At 37.4% G+C, this 15,714-nt stretch overlaps 1 protein-coding gene across 3 annotated transcripts in view; it reads left to right on the top strand.

Moving 5' to 3' along the window:
- baz1a (bromodomain adjacent to zinc finger domain, 1A) overlaps nucleotides 1–15,714 on the top strand; it is a 28,925-nt gene that overhangs the window by 8,622 nt on the left and 4,589 nt on the right. For 2 of the 3 annotated variants that reach the window (NM_001365144.1, NM_001365143.1), the window contains 18 exon segments: nucleotides 932–992; nucleotides 1,090–1,244; nucleotides 1,432–1,527; nucleotides 1,604–1,742; nucleotides 2,794–2,928; nucleotides 3,069–3,164; nucleotides 3,279–3,503; nucleotides 5,084–5,249; nucleotides 5,335–5,439; nucleotides 5,527–5,618; nucleotides 6,643–7,188; nucleotides 8,817–8,971; nucleotides 9,059–9,198; nucleotides 9,310–9,458; nucleotides 11,526–11,606; nucleotides 11,752–11,999; nucleotides 14,457–14,647; nucleotides 14,752–15,083. In NM_001365144.1, the coding sequence (NP_001352073.1) occupies nucleotides 932–992; nucleotides 1,090–1,244; nucleotides 1,432–1,527; nucleotides 1,604–1,742; nucleotides 2,794–2,928; nucleotides 3,069–3,164; nucleotides 3,279–3,503; nucleotides 5,084–5,249; nucleotides 5,335–5,439; nucleotides 5,527–5,618; nucleotides 6,643–7,188; nucleotides 8,817–8,971; nucleotides 9,059–9,198; nucleotides 9,310–9,458; nucleotides 11,526–11,606; nucleotides 11,752–11,999; nucleotides 14,457–14,647; nucleotides 14,752–15,083 (3,112 nt within the window). 3 annotated transcript variants of the gene reach the window in all.

Raw genomic sequence — 15,714 nt, 5'->3', positions numbered from 1 at the left:
ATCTTCCATTTACACTAAACCTATTTGCAGAAGTAAGGGTGAGTGGACATAATATTTATAAATAATCTTGAAATGTAAGGTTTTATGACAGAAATGCATTAGGTCGAATAGGATTTATACTCTTAATTTGAACAAAAAGCAAACAAATGTATATTTTTTGCAATTTTCTTTATAATTAATATACATTTGACATTGCTAAACTAGTCATTAAAAAAGAAACATACTGAACTGGGGTTTTAACAAAAAATCCTTAGTCTTTGCCCCGGTATAAGTCTAAAATTTCATTCATAATGGTCTTAAAAGGGTCTTAAAAAGTCTTAAGTTTGGCTTGATGAAACCAACAAAAACCCTGCTACTATATAATTAATAATTTTATAATCAGTATTTTATGCCAGTGGCCAGTCCCCTGGATAAGAGGGCCTATTGACCACCTCTGTACACCCAGCTCTCTAGTTTGGAAATGACTTGCCTCTCCACACCAGCCATCTTAGTCTTCCGTGAAAGTTTTTTCATCAGCAGGGGGCAATGTAGAGATCTTAGCTTTTACCAGATATGCTGATATATTTTTTAGAAATATAAAATCTCAGCACAGTCACGGTTTGTTTATATTAGTGAGTCTTTAGTTTGTATACTTTTTTTTTATGCGTTTTTAAAAGATGAAGGCTCTTCATCTTAAATTTGTTTTAAATAGTTTTGTTATAATCGTGTCTAAATCGTTAGTTTAGTATCGTGAATCGTATTGTATGGTGAGTCTGGTGAATTGTTAAATCCCTAGTTTTTATGTGTGTGTTTGTGTGTAAATGTTTGCTACTTGTTTTCTTCCATTCACCTAATTTAAAGCATGACATGTCATTTGTTAAGATGCAATCAGTGTGGTAGAAAATTGCTTTAAATACAGTTTTTCTTATGAGGACTTGTTTTCCAATTCTAGATGAATTATATTGAAGAGAAGCTCAAATTGATGCAGCAGAAAGAGCAAATGATGTCCATGGGTAAGTGTAACATGCATGCTAATTTAAATCAAGACTAATATAGAGCAAAATGTGCTGTGTATCTGCATAAAACTGCTGTTTCTTTACATTTATTAAGAAAAATTCAGAAAAGAAAGAGATGATCTAATAGAGGCTAAGAAGAAAGAAAAAGAGGACAAGGAGAAAAAGAAAGAGGAGATGAAGAGGATTCTTGAAGAGGAGAAACTGAGAAGGAAAGAGGAGAGGGAACGAATGAAGGTCGAGAAAGAGAGGGTGAGTTGTACTTTCTTTTGTTGTAATTTTTGAAGTGCGTGTCTTGTCTCAAGCCTTTCATAAATGCCTGCTCTTTGGTCCTGCAGAGTAAGTAAATTAATGCTAAATTAATGGCATATTTATTTTTAGCTATATGGTAGTAAATATACTAGTTGCATAATTCCTTTTATTTTATGATGTGGTTCAGGAACGAGAGAAGCTAAAAGAAGAAAAGAAAAAATATGCTGAACGACTAAAGCTATGGAGTAAACCTCGAGAGGACATGGAGTGTGATGACCTGAAGGTAAGTCTCCTGCTGGGACATCTTTGTTTTAGCGCATGCATGAGTGACAAACTAAACGTCGGTTGTCTCTTATCAGGAGCTGCCAAAACCTATTCCAGTGAAGACGCGTCTTCCTCCAGAGCTGTTTGGAGATGCTCTGATGGTGCTCGAGTTCTTGCATGCTTTTGGAGAGCTGTTTGATTTAAAAGATGAGTTTCCTGATGGTGTAACACTGGGTAAGATGCATATACTGCTCAAGTGCATAAAACGTTATTTTCAATTGCTAATGAATCTCGTCAGAGTCTTCCAATAACATTGCAGTTTTTGGTGTTGGTGGCAAATAATTAGGGGTGTCAATTAATTGTTTCTTCGGTGCACTGCGATGCAAACGCAGACAATTCGGTATCGTTTCAGTAATAATCATAACCGGTTATTACTGACGTCATTTACCTCATATGCGCTCTGTCGCGAGGGAGGCGATCGCGAGTATTTACAGCAATTTTTAACTACTTAAAACTCATAAACTGTGCACAATTTCACTTTGTGTGTTTGCTGGATCATTCTTTCACTGACATATACAACAATAGCCCCTAATTAACTGAGATCGAGAGAATGAAAGTAGCCTACTCCATTTCTCTCTCTCTCTCTCTCTCGCTCTGTCTCTCTCTCTCTTTCTCACACACACACAGTGGCCCATTTGACCTGCTGGCGTGGCTTTTCTTCTCTTCTCGGCTGTTTTACAGCGTTACTTTTGCATACAGAAACGAGCGCGTGTCTGCAGAGTTTTCTCCACCGTGTCTATCATACATCAGGTGTGAGATTGCCGCCTGCCGCTTATCAGTATCACTCATCTGTGAAGAGCGCAGCGCGCAAGAGCCAATCGCAACCGTTTTTTTTTTTTTTTTTTTTTTTGAGGGTGTGACCAATCAAAGGGGTGTAAGAGAACTAGACAAGGATCAGAAATTGAGCTGGATATTTATATTTGTTTATATTATTTGCTAAATGCTCGTTTTGTTTAAAGTTACAGTTTATATATCTGACTGTTTGTATTAAATGACAAAAAATGTATTACAAATAGTATATAAATATAAATATATTCATACATTTTAATAAAAGAAATGCTGCTGTGAAGAAAATATAAAACTGTGTATGAAAAGCATCGTTAATGCACCGTGATGTCGAATTGAACCGAATCGATGGCATTATAATCGTAACCGAACCGTGAGACTAGTGTAGGTTCACAGCTCTACAAATAATGTACCTAATATTATTTTTTTCTGCTTACAGAGGTGCTGGAGGAGGCTGTGGTGGGCTCTGATCCTGAGGGACCGCTCTGTGAGCTGCTCTTCTTCTTTCTTTCTGCAATATTCCAGGCTTTAGCAGAGGAACAAGAAGAAGTGGCCAAAGATCAGTTGGCAGAAGGTAGAGGATAACTTGTTTGTATTATATTATATTTTACAGTATTTGGGGGAAAATAAAATGTTTTGATAATCTTAAAGTGCCAGATTATGTTCCATTTGTAATGTTAGTAACTCTCATGGCTTGACCGATTTCATTCTTAGATCTGAGTGAAGCTCTGGACGATGATGCTGACCCCACACAGTCTGCCATTAGTGCTGTGGCATCTCTTGCTGCTGCCTGGCCACAACTACACCAAGGTCAGATATTGTCCCCTAAAATGGCTGAAAATGGAAATTAGACCAGTTATAATTTAGATTTGCAGTACATTTGGACATCCAGTGCACTTCACGTTTCTTTTTTTTTTTGCACAGGCTGTAGTCTGAAGCAGTTGGATTTGGACAGCTGTACTCTCTCTGAGATTCTGAGGCTGCACATCCTGTCTTCAGGAGCCGACTGCGGCTTCACCAATGCGAAGTTCCGCTATCAGAAACAGGGAGGCTTTGGCTCCACAGACGACCCCTGTGTGGAGCTGCGCCTGTCAAATCATGGCCTGCTCAAAAAGCTCTCCTGCACTTCTGTTTATGACCTGCTGCCTGGTAATTGTGTTTTTCTTTTTTTTATAGAATGATAAAACTAAAATGGAAAAATAAAATGGTTTGATGGAAACAGAGTTTCCACACTTCTTGAAAGTACTTAAAGGTGCAGTATGTAAGCTTGACACCCAGTGGTTTAACTAGGTATTGCGTCCCCGGATCAAAACAAACAAAAGCACAGGTTTCCAGATTGAAAACCAACAGGACCGATTCTGATTATCAAGCCTAAAGGTTGATTTAAATCATATAAATGTTCTATATAAACGCAACGGCACGCGATAGAAGGAATAGTTTTTATATTTAAAGGAATTTTGTTCTAACCTACACCTCAAAATGATACTTGTAACAACTTCTATTTCTTGCAGCTGAACAACAGAGAACTGAATAAAGCATGAGGTGTACCTCAGGTGATCATTGTCAGTATTAAACACTAGCAATGTGAGTTTTAATGTCATTTAACATGACATGTATTGCTATATGCTGAAAGCAGCAGCAGATAGTTCACCTCAGATCTTGAAAATAAAATAAACTTTTTGAAATTGAACTTTAGAGCCGTGAACAACACAGTGATTCAGCATGTACATTTAATAATGTTAAGAAGGTTTAATATGTATTATTATTTAGATTGTAAAACTTCACAAATTTTGTTGGAGTGCAGTAAGTGCACTATTCTGTGCTTCTGAATGGCTGTATTAAATTTTTTGTCATGTTTTGTCTGGTGCAAACACTCAAATTGCTTATCACTGCAAATCTCACGTAGCGTGTTGTTAGGACACGGGGTAACAATGTAAGCTGCTCACCTAATGTTTACTATCGTAATATTTATATTATTTGCATGCTTTGAGAGCCTTTTTGAATTAATAAATAATATATGGTTTTCCAACAAGGCAACCCAGGGTGCTGAAATATAATTGGCTAAAGTGGCAGTGTGTTCACAAGTGTGTTCACTTGACATGTTTCTTAAAATATCTGCAAACATATTATGGTATTTTCATTCTTTAGAACAGTGAAAAACGTACATACAGCACCTTTAAAAGTACTTGAATTTTAGACCTATAGATTCAAGGCCTGGAAAGTACTTCAAAACAAACACAAGGACTTTAAAAGTGCTTGAATTGAATTTTATGGTTTTATTTCAACAATTGTAATGAATTGTCAAAAACGGAGTGAAAAAGTTGAGAAATTCCTAAATTAAAAATCTGAAAAATTTAAATCATGTACAATGACACTGAGAAATAATGCACATTTTATCAATGTTTCAGAAACCACATTTGAATATCACTGGTAGTGAATTCAACAAGTTTTTATTAAAATTCTTTGAACGACTTTTTAAAACAGTCAAACTTTTTGAAAATGACTCTTTAATGTAATTATTAAAAGTAAATGAAATGTTAAGTACATCAAGAACTTTCATGACGATATATGTGGTTGTTAATATTTGAATTACAACCGTGCTTGATTTAAAAATGAATTGTTCTTTGAGAAAGTTCTTGAATCTGCTGTTGATGAAAGTGTGGGAACCCTGTGTAAAGTGAGCACACGTGCAAGCATATTCTGATTTTGTAATACTAATGTACATTCAGGAGAAAAGCTGAAGATCCTCCATTCTATGTGTGGAAAACTGCTGACATTAGTTTCCACAAGAGATTTTATTGAGGACAATGCTGACGAACAGCGAGCTGCCAAACAGGAACTGCGAGAGCTTAAAGCTGAACAGCATCGCAGAGAGCGAGAGGAAGCTGCAGAGAGGTATGGCATTACTTACACCTGCACTTACCTATTAGTACAAAGATTTTTATGCTGGGAGACTATTAGTTGCATTTCTATGTTTCAGGGTTCGAAAAAGAAAGGAGGAGAAGCTGAGGGAACAGGAACTGAAGTTGAAAGAAAAACATGAAAGACTTAAAGAGGAGGCCAAAAATGGAGGTCAATTGGCAGGGTGAGTTGAGCCAGTAATACAGTCATTTCTAAATCTCATTGCTTACATACCTGTTCAGTTGATTAATCTTGTCTCTATTTGCTGAAGAGAGGAGATGGACACCAGCACAGAGAGTCAGGAAGGTCACGCTGAGCAACACACAGAGGATGAGGAGGAGCAACCTGCCAAATCTAAAAAAGGTAAATTTACTTTGTGTTAAGTTTATTTTTATAAGACGCATACTTAGGCCCAATCCCAATCCCAATCTACCCCTTAGCCATTTCCCTTACCTCCACCCCTCGTTTCATGTGAAGGGGTAGGGGTGTCCCAATTCTCAATAGCTTGAAGGCATAGGGCTAAGGGGTAGATGGGGGTAGATTTTCAGGACCATGCTCGAAACCAAGGAGTAAGAAAATTTCCCAGAATACACCAGTCACAACAACAGGATAGCAGCACCCGGAAGTAAGGAGATCCACTAATTTGTGTGTATGTGTGTATATATATATATATAAAATTTTTACAACAAACAAGTACATGTTTTAGTATATTCATAACGGTTTGTGTTTTACCGTCATGCTTTTAAAAGAATGCTAAAATAAAACCTGCTATATTTTGCTATCTATAATCCCTAATAATAACTCCTCTATAGCAGTCCCACTACATTCACCCGAATACCCTGTTAGAAAAGTCAAGTGGGTGGGAATGGGAATTAGTCTTATTGTGATTTAAAAAATTAATAATTTTGAATAAGCAAATTAACAGACAGGGTATCTGCTGGGGTCCTAAAGTTTTAGAACGTCCAAAATGTTGTGTTATTTATCTAAAATCATTTTAAACAGGTCTTAATTTTCCCTCGTTTATGTAAAGCTACATAATCAATCTAACACATTCAATCACCAATAATACAAAAGAAGAGTTATGTTGAGATAAATTGTATGTATAGAACTAAAGTCTGCTTGTTTCGAAACATAATATAAAATTTGAGGCTAAGAGGTCACTAATTAGAATTATTTAATTAGAGTTTTTTTTTTTTTTTTTTTTTTTTTTGATGGGGTCAAGTAAAAAAAAAAAATCTGCTGGGCCATTTAAAAAATCAGTAGTGTTTAGCTCTATATCTGAAATTTAATTCCTAATGGTCTTAAAAAGTGAAACCTGCAGAAACCCTGAACAGATAATAAACCTTTTGCAGCAAATATTTATAGCATTCTTATTTTCATTTTCCAGTGAAGAAAACAAATGGCACAACAAAAGAGAAACCGGCCGGTGAGGTTGAAATAAAAGACAACCTGAGCCCAGAAGAGCTACAGCTACAGCAGCTCAAAGAGAGAGAACTTCTGGAGCGCATTCAGCAAGCCATGGCCTGTACCTATATTCTACCTCTCGGCAGAGACCGCCTCTATCGCCGTTACTGGATATTCCCTTCTGCCGGGGCCCTGTTTGTTGAGGATGACTTTTTCGGGCTGACAGAAGACATGCTAGAGCCCTGTCCTACTCCCGAACCCAAAATTGAAGAAGTTCTCTCAGCTGAGAGCCCCGTTAAGACAGATGGTGCCACTGAAGAGCTGGTGCTGGTCCAAAACACCTCACCCCCAGTCAATCGGCCCAATCAGTGGTACTTTTACAGCACAACTGAAGAGGTGGAACAGCTTATAGAGGCTCTAAACCCTCGTGGACTCAGAGAGAGCTCCCTCAAAGAGACTCTGACGCTGGAGAGGGGCCGCATTTTTCAGCTAATGGAAAGCAACGCTGCTCAGCGCTACCATCACTCAGGTACTGTGGGATTTTGGAGGTAGATTTCCTTAGGGGCCGTTCACATATCACATCTAAAAGCATGTGGAAAGCTTTCCTTCACCATTTTCAGCACTCTCTGCGATCATGCTCCTTTGTTGCCTATTCTTGCTAGGCGACCATCAACCGTTTTGATGGGTGTGCTTGGAATACACCAGCACGTCGTATCGCACCTCCATTAGAAATAACCAACTTGCATCTGCAAAAGACGTGACATGAACTGCCCCTAAGACGTGCTCATACTAGTGTTGTCACAAGATCACGAAAACCGGCTGCAGTGTTTTCTCTAGGATTTTTTCCAGCTGTGGCGGCAGGCCTTTTATACACAGATTTACCACCTACCTGTGGCGTTATTTCAAATGACAAATGTTGTGAGCACAGTATTAGAAGTCGAGATCGCATTAATGTAATAGCCTACGAGCATGCGGATCTCTTTGCTTGCGCGCCAATTTCCGCAGATTTTCATGTGCGCTCTCAAATAAACGATGCTGAAGTGCGATTTAGTGCGTTTATGTAACGAGTATGTCTCCAGCATTTATTAGATTTAGTAGGAATATTTATGAATGTATATATCTTTGGTGCGATTATTACCCGCTATTAAAAAAAATATAATGTTTTGAATGAGAAGCTCTAATGTAGCCGTGGCGGGATGAATTTTGGCGTGGCGCCCTGCCATGAAAGGATGAATGATGCGGAAACCATGGATTGATATCGAACTCGATACTTTAACAACACTAGTTCATACCAAGGACCGAGCTATAAATATTCATTGATGCGGATCCCAATATAGCTGACATTACAGTTACCTTTCTTCGATTCTTTGGATAAAAGCATCCACTAAATGTATAATTGTGGTGTGTGACTACACTTTTAAAGGGGTACTTCATGACAATTTTAGTAATTTAACCATTAACAATTGAATTAACAATTTGTTCAGGAACTATGGAGTTTATTCTGTTGAACTCAAAGGAAAATATTTCCCAGAAAGGTAGTACGTACATTCATTCATTTTCTTTCGGCTTAGTGCCTTTATTGATCAGAGGTCAAAATGAACCGCCAACTTATCCAGCATGTGTTTTACACAGCGAATACCTTTCCAGCTGCAACCCAGTACTGGGAGACATCCATACACAGTCATGCACATTCATACAATTTGGCCAATTTAGTTTTTAATTCCCCTATAGCGCATGTCTTTGGACTGTGGGGGAAAACCGAAGCATTCGAAGGAAACTCACACAAACACGTGGAGAACATGCAAACTCTACACAGAAATGCCAACTGGCCTAGCCGAGACTCGAACCAGCGACCTTCTTGCTATGGGGCAACAGTGCTAACCACTGAGCCACCATGTCGCCCCATGGCAGTACATAACTTCCATAATATTTTTCTTTTACTATGGAAGACTGTTTTGTAATCAGCATTCTTCAAAATATCTTCTTTTCTGTTCAATAGAAGAGACTTACAGCAAGATTCAAACTATTGCTTTGTTTTCATACTTGTGTGTATTTTTCTGTCTTTTTATTTTATTAAAATTTTTAGTTTTTATATCTGTTGAGCATGAACACGCTATACCTTGTGGTTATATATTTACTTTACTGCTCATTGCACAGGTGAATCTCTGCCAGAGACAAAAGGCAGTTCGGGAAAAGCAAAAGTTGGCCCACAAAGCACTGTACCTGCTGAGTGCTTCATGGAGAATCGTCTTCGAGATCTATTATTGGATATCGAGGACCGCATATATCAGGGAACTCTTGGCTCAATTAAAGTAAGCTCTTTACTAACTTATAAATATTGTTTGTGATTGGATCTTTTTTAATTATACACTGTCTTTTCACCTCTCGTGTATGAAAAGGTGATGGAGAGAAACTCATGGCGAGCTGCGCTCGAAAATGGGAACTATGAACTATTAGACCCTGACTTCAAAGAGTATGGGCTAACTGACAGAGAAGAGGAGCCAATGGAGATTGAGGAGAATCACAGAGTCAAAGACAGGTTATTTTACTTGAATACCTGTTCATTGTGTATTTTTACTTGTTTGTATAATGGTACTTTGCAGAAGTGCTCTGTGAATGTAGGAACTGATGGTGTCTTTCTCTTGTTTAGGCTGCAAGAACTGAAGGTGGAGGGTCAGAGTGCCACATCCACTAGTGTGAGCACACCACAACCCGTGAATAATGTCGTTCACTGCTTGGCACATGCCCTTGCACAGGTGGAGCAGGGCATAGAGCGCAAGTTTCTGAAAGCTCCACTAGGTAAGATCTTTTAAAGGTCCCACGAAATTAAAACAGTTTTTTAGATGTTTGTATGAGAATTGTTTTAAAGAGATCTATAAGCTAATGTGCTCTAAAACAGTGACAAAATTTGCATTTAGAAGATATAAACTAATTTAAACATGGGTTGTCAATTACGCCTAAATGTATGAGATGTATACAGCTGCCGACCCACACACGTTTCAGAACACAATCCAGGACACACAAACCATATATGGTTAAGACAGATGTTAATGTCAATACATCTTCTCAGATCTCATCATAAATATATTTTTATATATTGTTAATAATTAATGTCAACCATAGACAATAGTGTATACCATTTCACAAATATCTTGATCGAAATGGGCAAATAGGGAACGTTGTTTTCCATCGCCATTCAATATAATAGACTGAACCGTTCTCTATCAGTCATCATAAATGATCAGTCATTATTCATCTGACAGAGTCGATATAGCAGATACTTGATTGCTGGCCTTGCTGAAACATTTTCAGAGATATATAAACAATCTAAATTTGACCGGTTTAATTTATATAATGAATTCATTATAATCAAGGAAATAATATGTATAGGCTATAATATGCCTTTATATGTAATAAAAATCATTTTACATTTAATGAACGTATAACACTATATTTACTTCTGTGATTAAATAGTATTTATTTGCTTAATCAATTAATAGTTTATCCGTGTTTTAACTAATTATTTTTATTTACATAATATCAGTATCAACACTGCACACATGCTAAAATTATTGTTACGATATAATAATGAAATAATGACTGAAATGGTAAACCTTAAACTGTTCACCGTCATAGATTGTCTTGTCATATTTGTGAAATACTGTAGGTGTTGATAATGCTCTTAAGGAGTTGGTCATCGTTAAACAAGGAAAAAAAATGGAAAACTGATCCGTCATTAACCGTATATGGTTCACCCCTGTCTTTATCTTGTGTCCTGGTTTGTGTATGCTGAAACATGTGGGTCTGCAGCTGGATGTTATTGAAATGGATCAATGGTTTTGTTCACGTCACCACATATTACAGTTTGAAATCAAATCTTTTGACCAGTCAGATTCTTTCTAGCATCTGATATGCCCCGCTCCCTTCAATATGCTAATCATTTGCTTTTCATTTGATGCACTTGAGCTCGACCACTCCCACTGGCAGAGCAGTGATCAAACAAAACACTATTGGCTGTTTTTTTTTTAAAGAAGAACTACACTGTCCCACCCTTACTTCGTGTTTCGCTTGAGATCATGTCAGAAATCGATTAAAAACACATATTACAAAGCATTTCACACTTTTATCCTCTTACTGTAAAACATATTTTACTGGACTGTCCTGCTTTTACTGATTCCAGAAGGACTTTTTATGAAATGAAGTCTTTTAAGGACATTTTTGACAAAGTGAAACCAGAAAAGATTTTAGAATTTTTATCATGTATTAACGCAAAAAATCTTATTTAATTTATGTTTTATTTTGTTTGTTGATTTTTAAATTGTATATTTATTGTTGAAAGATTCCTGCCATGAAGATAGCCTTGGTTGCTGACATGGCACTAAATAAAAAATACATTATATTACACAGGACTTTTAATGCTATAGCATCAAGCAGACTCTGTTGCACTATTGTCAAACCTCAAACTTTGTCCAGTTCCTCTTTTGGACCAAAAAACCAACAATTTATTCAGTTTATTCACCTCTATAAATTCTCCAACAACTTGGATATTATTATTTTACTCACTGTTTAATTGGTCTGGATGATAAACTAGTTTGTAATACTTGATGAAGATTTTCCCACATATAAAAGCACTTTAAATATCAAGCATGCTCTATTAGATTGTGTTGGGTTTATTTCCATACTTTATGACTTGTCTTTTTTAAGAGATTGTTAACACTTCATTCAAATGCTGTTTTACAATTTTATTTTATAACATTTTGTAAAACTAACATTTAATTGATATGTAATTATTATTGTTTTTTCTTCACAATGTTTGAATTCTGCAATCTACAGTCTCTCACTTGTGACTGTTATATTTTTATGTAGGTGATGAGGATGCCAAAAAAGACCAGAAGGCGAAGAAAAAGGACAAAAAAAAGGATGATGACCAATCCAGTGAGAAAGACGGTATGATTTGTTGTTTACCGATTTGGGAGACTGACCAGCTGTTTGCTTAAGCATGTTTACCAAACTGAAAGTGTTTTCATTTTTTAGCACATGCTGTATTTAACAATCAACACTAAACCGGTTTTTCTCTGTATGGTCTCAACAGATGGTAGTGAAAGTGGGCGGCAGGTGAAGACTGTGCAAGAACGCTGGCGCGAGTCTCTTTTGGCTTGCACCAGCCTCTCTCAGGTTTTCTTGCATCTCTCCACACTTGAGCGCAGTGTAGCCTGGGCCAAATCTATCCTGAACACCCGCTGTAAGGTTTGCCGTAGAAAAGGAGATGCTGAGAACATGCTTCTATGTGACGGCTGTGGCAGAGGCTATCATATCTTCTGTGTTCGGCCAAAACTGAAGGTAAGGGCTTGCTAATGTAGTGGACATTAGGGGTTAGGGCTGCATAATATTAGAAAAATCTGACATTGCCATATTTTGTTTGTTAAAACGACTTCCCCAGATAACTTGAATAGCTTTATTTAGAAAAAATTAAGTCATTTAGGTTGATTGGGATAATTCTGTAGGGGAGTTAATCATGTATAAAAACAATTAACAAATTACGCAAATTAAGCATAGATAAATAGACTAGAGCAAAGACAAAAGTAAAATAAACAATGCTTAAAGGTTTTTAGTATAAAAGTATTCAGATAGCGAAATTGAATAATCAAATGTAAAAATAACACTGTATAGTGTTCACTATATAAATAATCCAATAAAATAATCTTGATTTAAAATAAAAAATAAAAATTTCCTCAATGTTTTAAACGGGTCAGATATAATACCGACTCTACATACTGCAGTGTGACTATTGCAGGTTTGCACATTGGTGATATCGATGTGAAAACTATATATTGTGCAGCCCTACTATGGGTGGAACAACACAGGCTTCTCACGCTTCTGTTTTATGGGTAAGGTTTGGTATATGATATGTTCAATAAAAAAAAACAACACTGTCAAAGAAGAATAAAGAAAGAAAACCGTTCAAGCAAAATACAATACAAAATGAGTACAATATAGCGAAGATGATGCTAAAATAAGTGTTTTTGAAGTATCTTAACAGTTTATTATTCAGTTTGTGTAACTAAAAACTACTCATATAACACTTCATACTGTAAATGCTCATACTGTATATGCTCTTAACTGTTAAAATTAAAGTTAAACATTATTGAGCTTTGCATAGTTATTCAGTCAAAATCAGTGAGTGATTTCATTATCTTTTGTTTGATTAATATTAAAACGGATATTGCACAATAAGAAACTTGCAGAACAAGCTATTTTCTGAATGTTTACATTCTAAAGGCTCATATATACTTCTGCGTCCAGTGATCGGCGCCTGCTTTACACACAGTCGTGCATTTAAATTTCTGTGTGCTGTTTGTGTTGCTCTGCAATAACACTTTTGAAACGCTAGCTGGCAGTAGGTGTTTATGTTCCTCTGTGTTGAGTTTCTTCACTGGTGTTTTGTTTTTTCTGAACACTACAAGTAGCTCAAACTCGCTCATACAGATGCGGGAACCAGCAGTTGTGCAACAACTTTAATCATAAGGTAAACACAAAACAAAAGTTTTCATCTGGAGCTCCTTCATGGGACTCGAAACTTGTAAACACTGGCTCCATCTGGCTCGCAGCTCTCAGCAACGTTCGCACTTGTCAGTGCTACCAAGCTGACCAATCACAGAGCTTGCGCTATGCGACGTGTAGTTGCATTGTTTTAAGAGGTCAGCGCATGCGTCAGCCATGGCATGAGCTATGCGACAGCACCATACACGTGCACTTGACGCAGAAGTATAAATCAGCCCTAAGGCATAACTCATTGACTACTCGTCAGGTTGGACATGTTGACATAAGTATTGGTCATAATTAAGTTTAACGCCTTATTCACACGGGGCTTCAGCGTTAACGCTTGACTGAAGTTGGGGCTGATGCGATTTGCATACAGCGATCTGATTGGCTAACGCTTCCGTCAATGCAGTTCGGCAACGCCTGACGTCACCCATTCAAAGTGAATGGGAAGCATGAACAGGGTGTTAGTGTCGAGAAGCAAGAATTAATTTGCACGTCGTAACTTTTATTTACCTATTCAGATGTCCGACATGAGTTCTCTTTGCGCTTTGAGCTTCAAAGTTTAATTAACTAAAGCTTATGAATTTAGTACAAACAGTAATAATGTCATATAGTGTGGGCTTTTGGTGGCACACGTCTGTTTCATTTTACATTTACATTACATTTAGTCATTTAGCAAAGCACAAGAGCTGCTAATTTTACAGAGGGGCTATTAGTACCAACAGAATTAAGTGCTAGAGTCAGGAAGAGGTAGTGTTTTGTTGTTGTTGTTGTTGTTGGTGTTATTATTAATTTTTTCTAAGAAAAGAGTGTTTTTACAGGTGGTTTGTCAAGCCCACTCACCTGTGTGAAGCACACATCATAAATGCATTGTTTCCCCATTTGGCAACATGAAGTGATTGTAATAAAGTGTCTGGTGCAAGCAGAGACTAATTTTCATGTGAAAGTCTCCCTAACTTTAGTGCTCACTAATGCACATTTACTCAAGGAGAGCCTTGTTTCAGGATATACTTTCTAACATGCAGAGCCAGTTCAGAGTTTAATTATAGAAATGGGTAAAATGGAAAGAAAGGTCTATTTAAATGCAAACTGAAAAACTGCTATTTCCATATACACGTTGAACCATGGAGTTCATTCCAAACAGTTCAATATTATATCGGGTTTTGGGCATGCCTAGTCATCACCATTTTAAACTTCTCATTTCTAAAGAAAGTTTTACAATAAACAAATCATTTATTTGATTTGCTTTTAAAGGCTGTTCCTTCTGAAGACTGGTTCTGTCCCGAGTGTCGTCCCAAACAGCGCTTAAATAGAATCAACTCCCGCCAACGTTCCTCTGTGGACTCGGAAGAAGAAATGGAGGATGAGGAGGAGTCTGAAGAAGAGGACGAAGAAGAATCTGAAGAGGAAGAAGAGTCAGAGGAGGAACAATCAGAGGAGGAAGAGTTAGTAGAATTGCTGTTTTCTGGAATTTGATCGTGATTTCAGGCAGAAATAAGTTCAGAAGTTTTAATGAAGGTTGTTTTCTTTTTTCCCTAATTTAAAACAGGGTACCTAAGAAGGCTGCGGTCAAACTTCCTCTACAGAACAATAAAGGAGGTCGTTCGAACAGCAAATCAAAACAAGCTGAATCCGCTAATTCCACGTCCCGCTCGCAGCAGAACACACCCAAACAGAGCCAGCCTGCTAATAAAGGAGGGTCTAAAAACTCAGGGAAGAAAGCCACCCCAGTGTCCAATGGCAAACCTCCATCTCGGGCAGGAAACCGCTCTAGTGCTCGTCTTAGTTTAGAGGTGATCTCCACTAATGACACGACAGGGAAATCCGAGCAGTCCAGTCCTGCTGCAGGGAATGCAGAGTCCAGGAAGAGGCCCATTACTGGTAAGGAGTGTCAGTGATTTTGCTGAAATAAATAAATAAACCAATCTGACTAAGATGTTTGACATTCACATCACATCTAATTGCAGTTTAATAGCTTGTTTTTGCCTTGTAAAAGGACAAAATGGTCATTGCAGCTTTTTGTCTAACAATTATTTAAAAAATGTTTCTCATAAGTGCAAGATCATTAGCCACAAGATTTTCATATTGCAATTAAAACTTTTTCAAGTACATGTTAGAAGTAGGGATGCTCCGATCGATCGGCTAAAAATCAGTATCAGCCGATAATCGCATTTAATGACTCGATCGGCACTTGCCAATCTGGCCGATCTCATGAACCGATCACAGATGTTTGTTTATGAGTTTACAAGCAGAGGAAGATGTTTGTGCGCTCCCATATATTATGCATAGCCTACAGCAGCCACAACACGTGAGGAGGTGAATGATGCGTGGGGGCGTGAGCGATCAATGCGCTCCCGTCACAACAAATAAAATATATACAGATGCAATGCGACCTCTGTTTACAGTTTATTGGCACGACTTGCGCGATTGATGATCTCTTAAGTAAGTGCAGCCATTGTATGTCCAATGTTTTGAGCTGCTGTGACATAAACCGAGCGATCTCCCATATCTA

The sequence above is a fragment of the Danio rerio genome, chromosome 17 (assembly GCF_052040795.2).
Source record: "Danio rerio strain M-AB ecotype USA chromosome 17, GRCz13ab, whole genome shotgun sequence".
NCBI classification, from domain to species: domain Eukaryota; kingdom Metazoa; phylum Chordata; class Actinopteri; order Cypriniformes; family Danionidae; genus Danio; species Danio rerio.
Note: the sequence above shows the minus strand (reverse complement) of the source record. Positions and strands in the feature narration are given on the sequence as shown.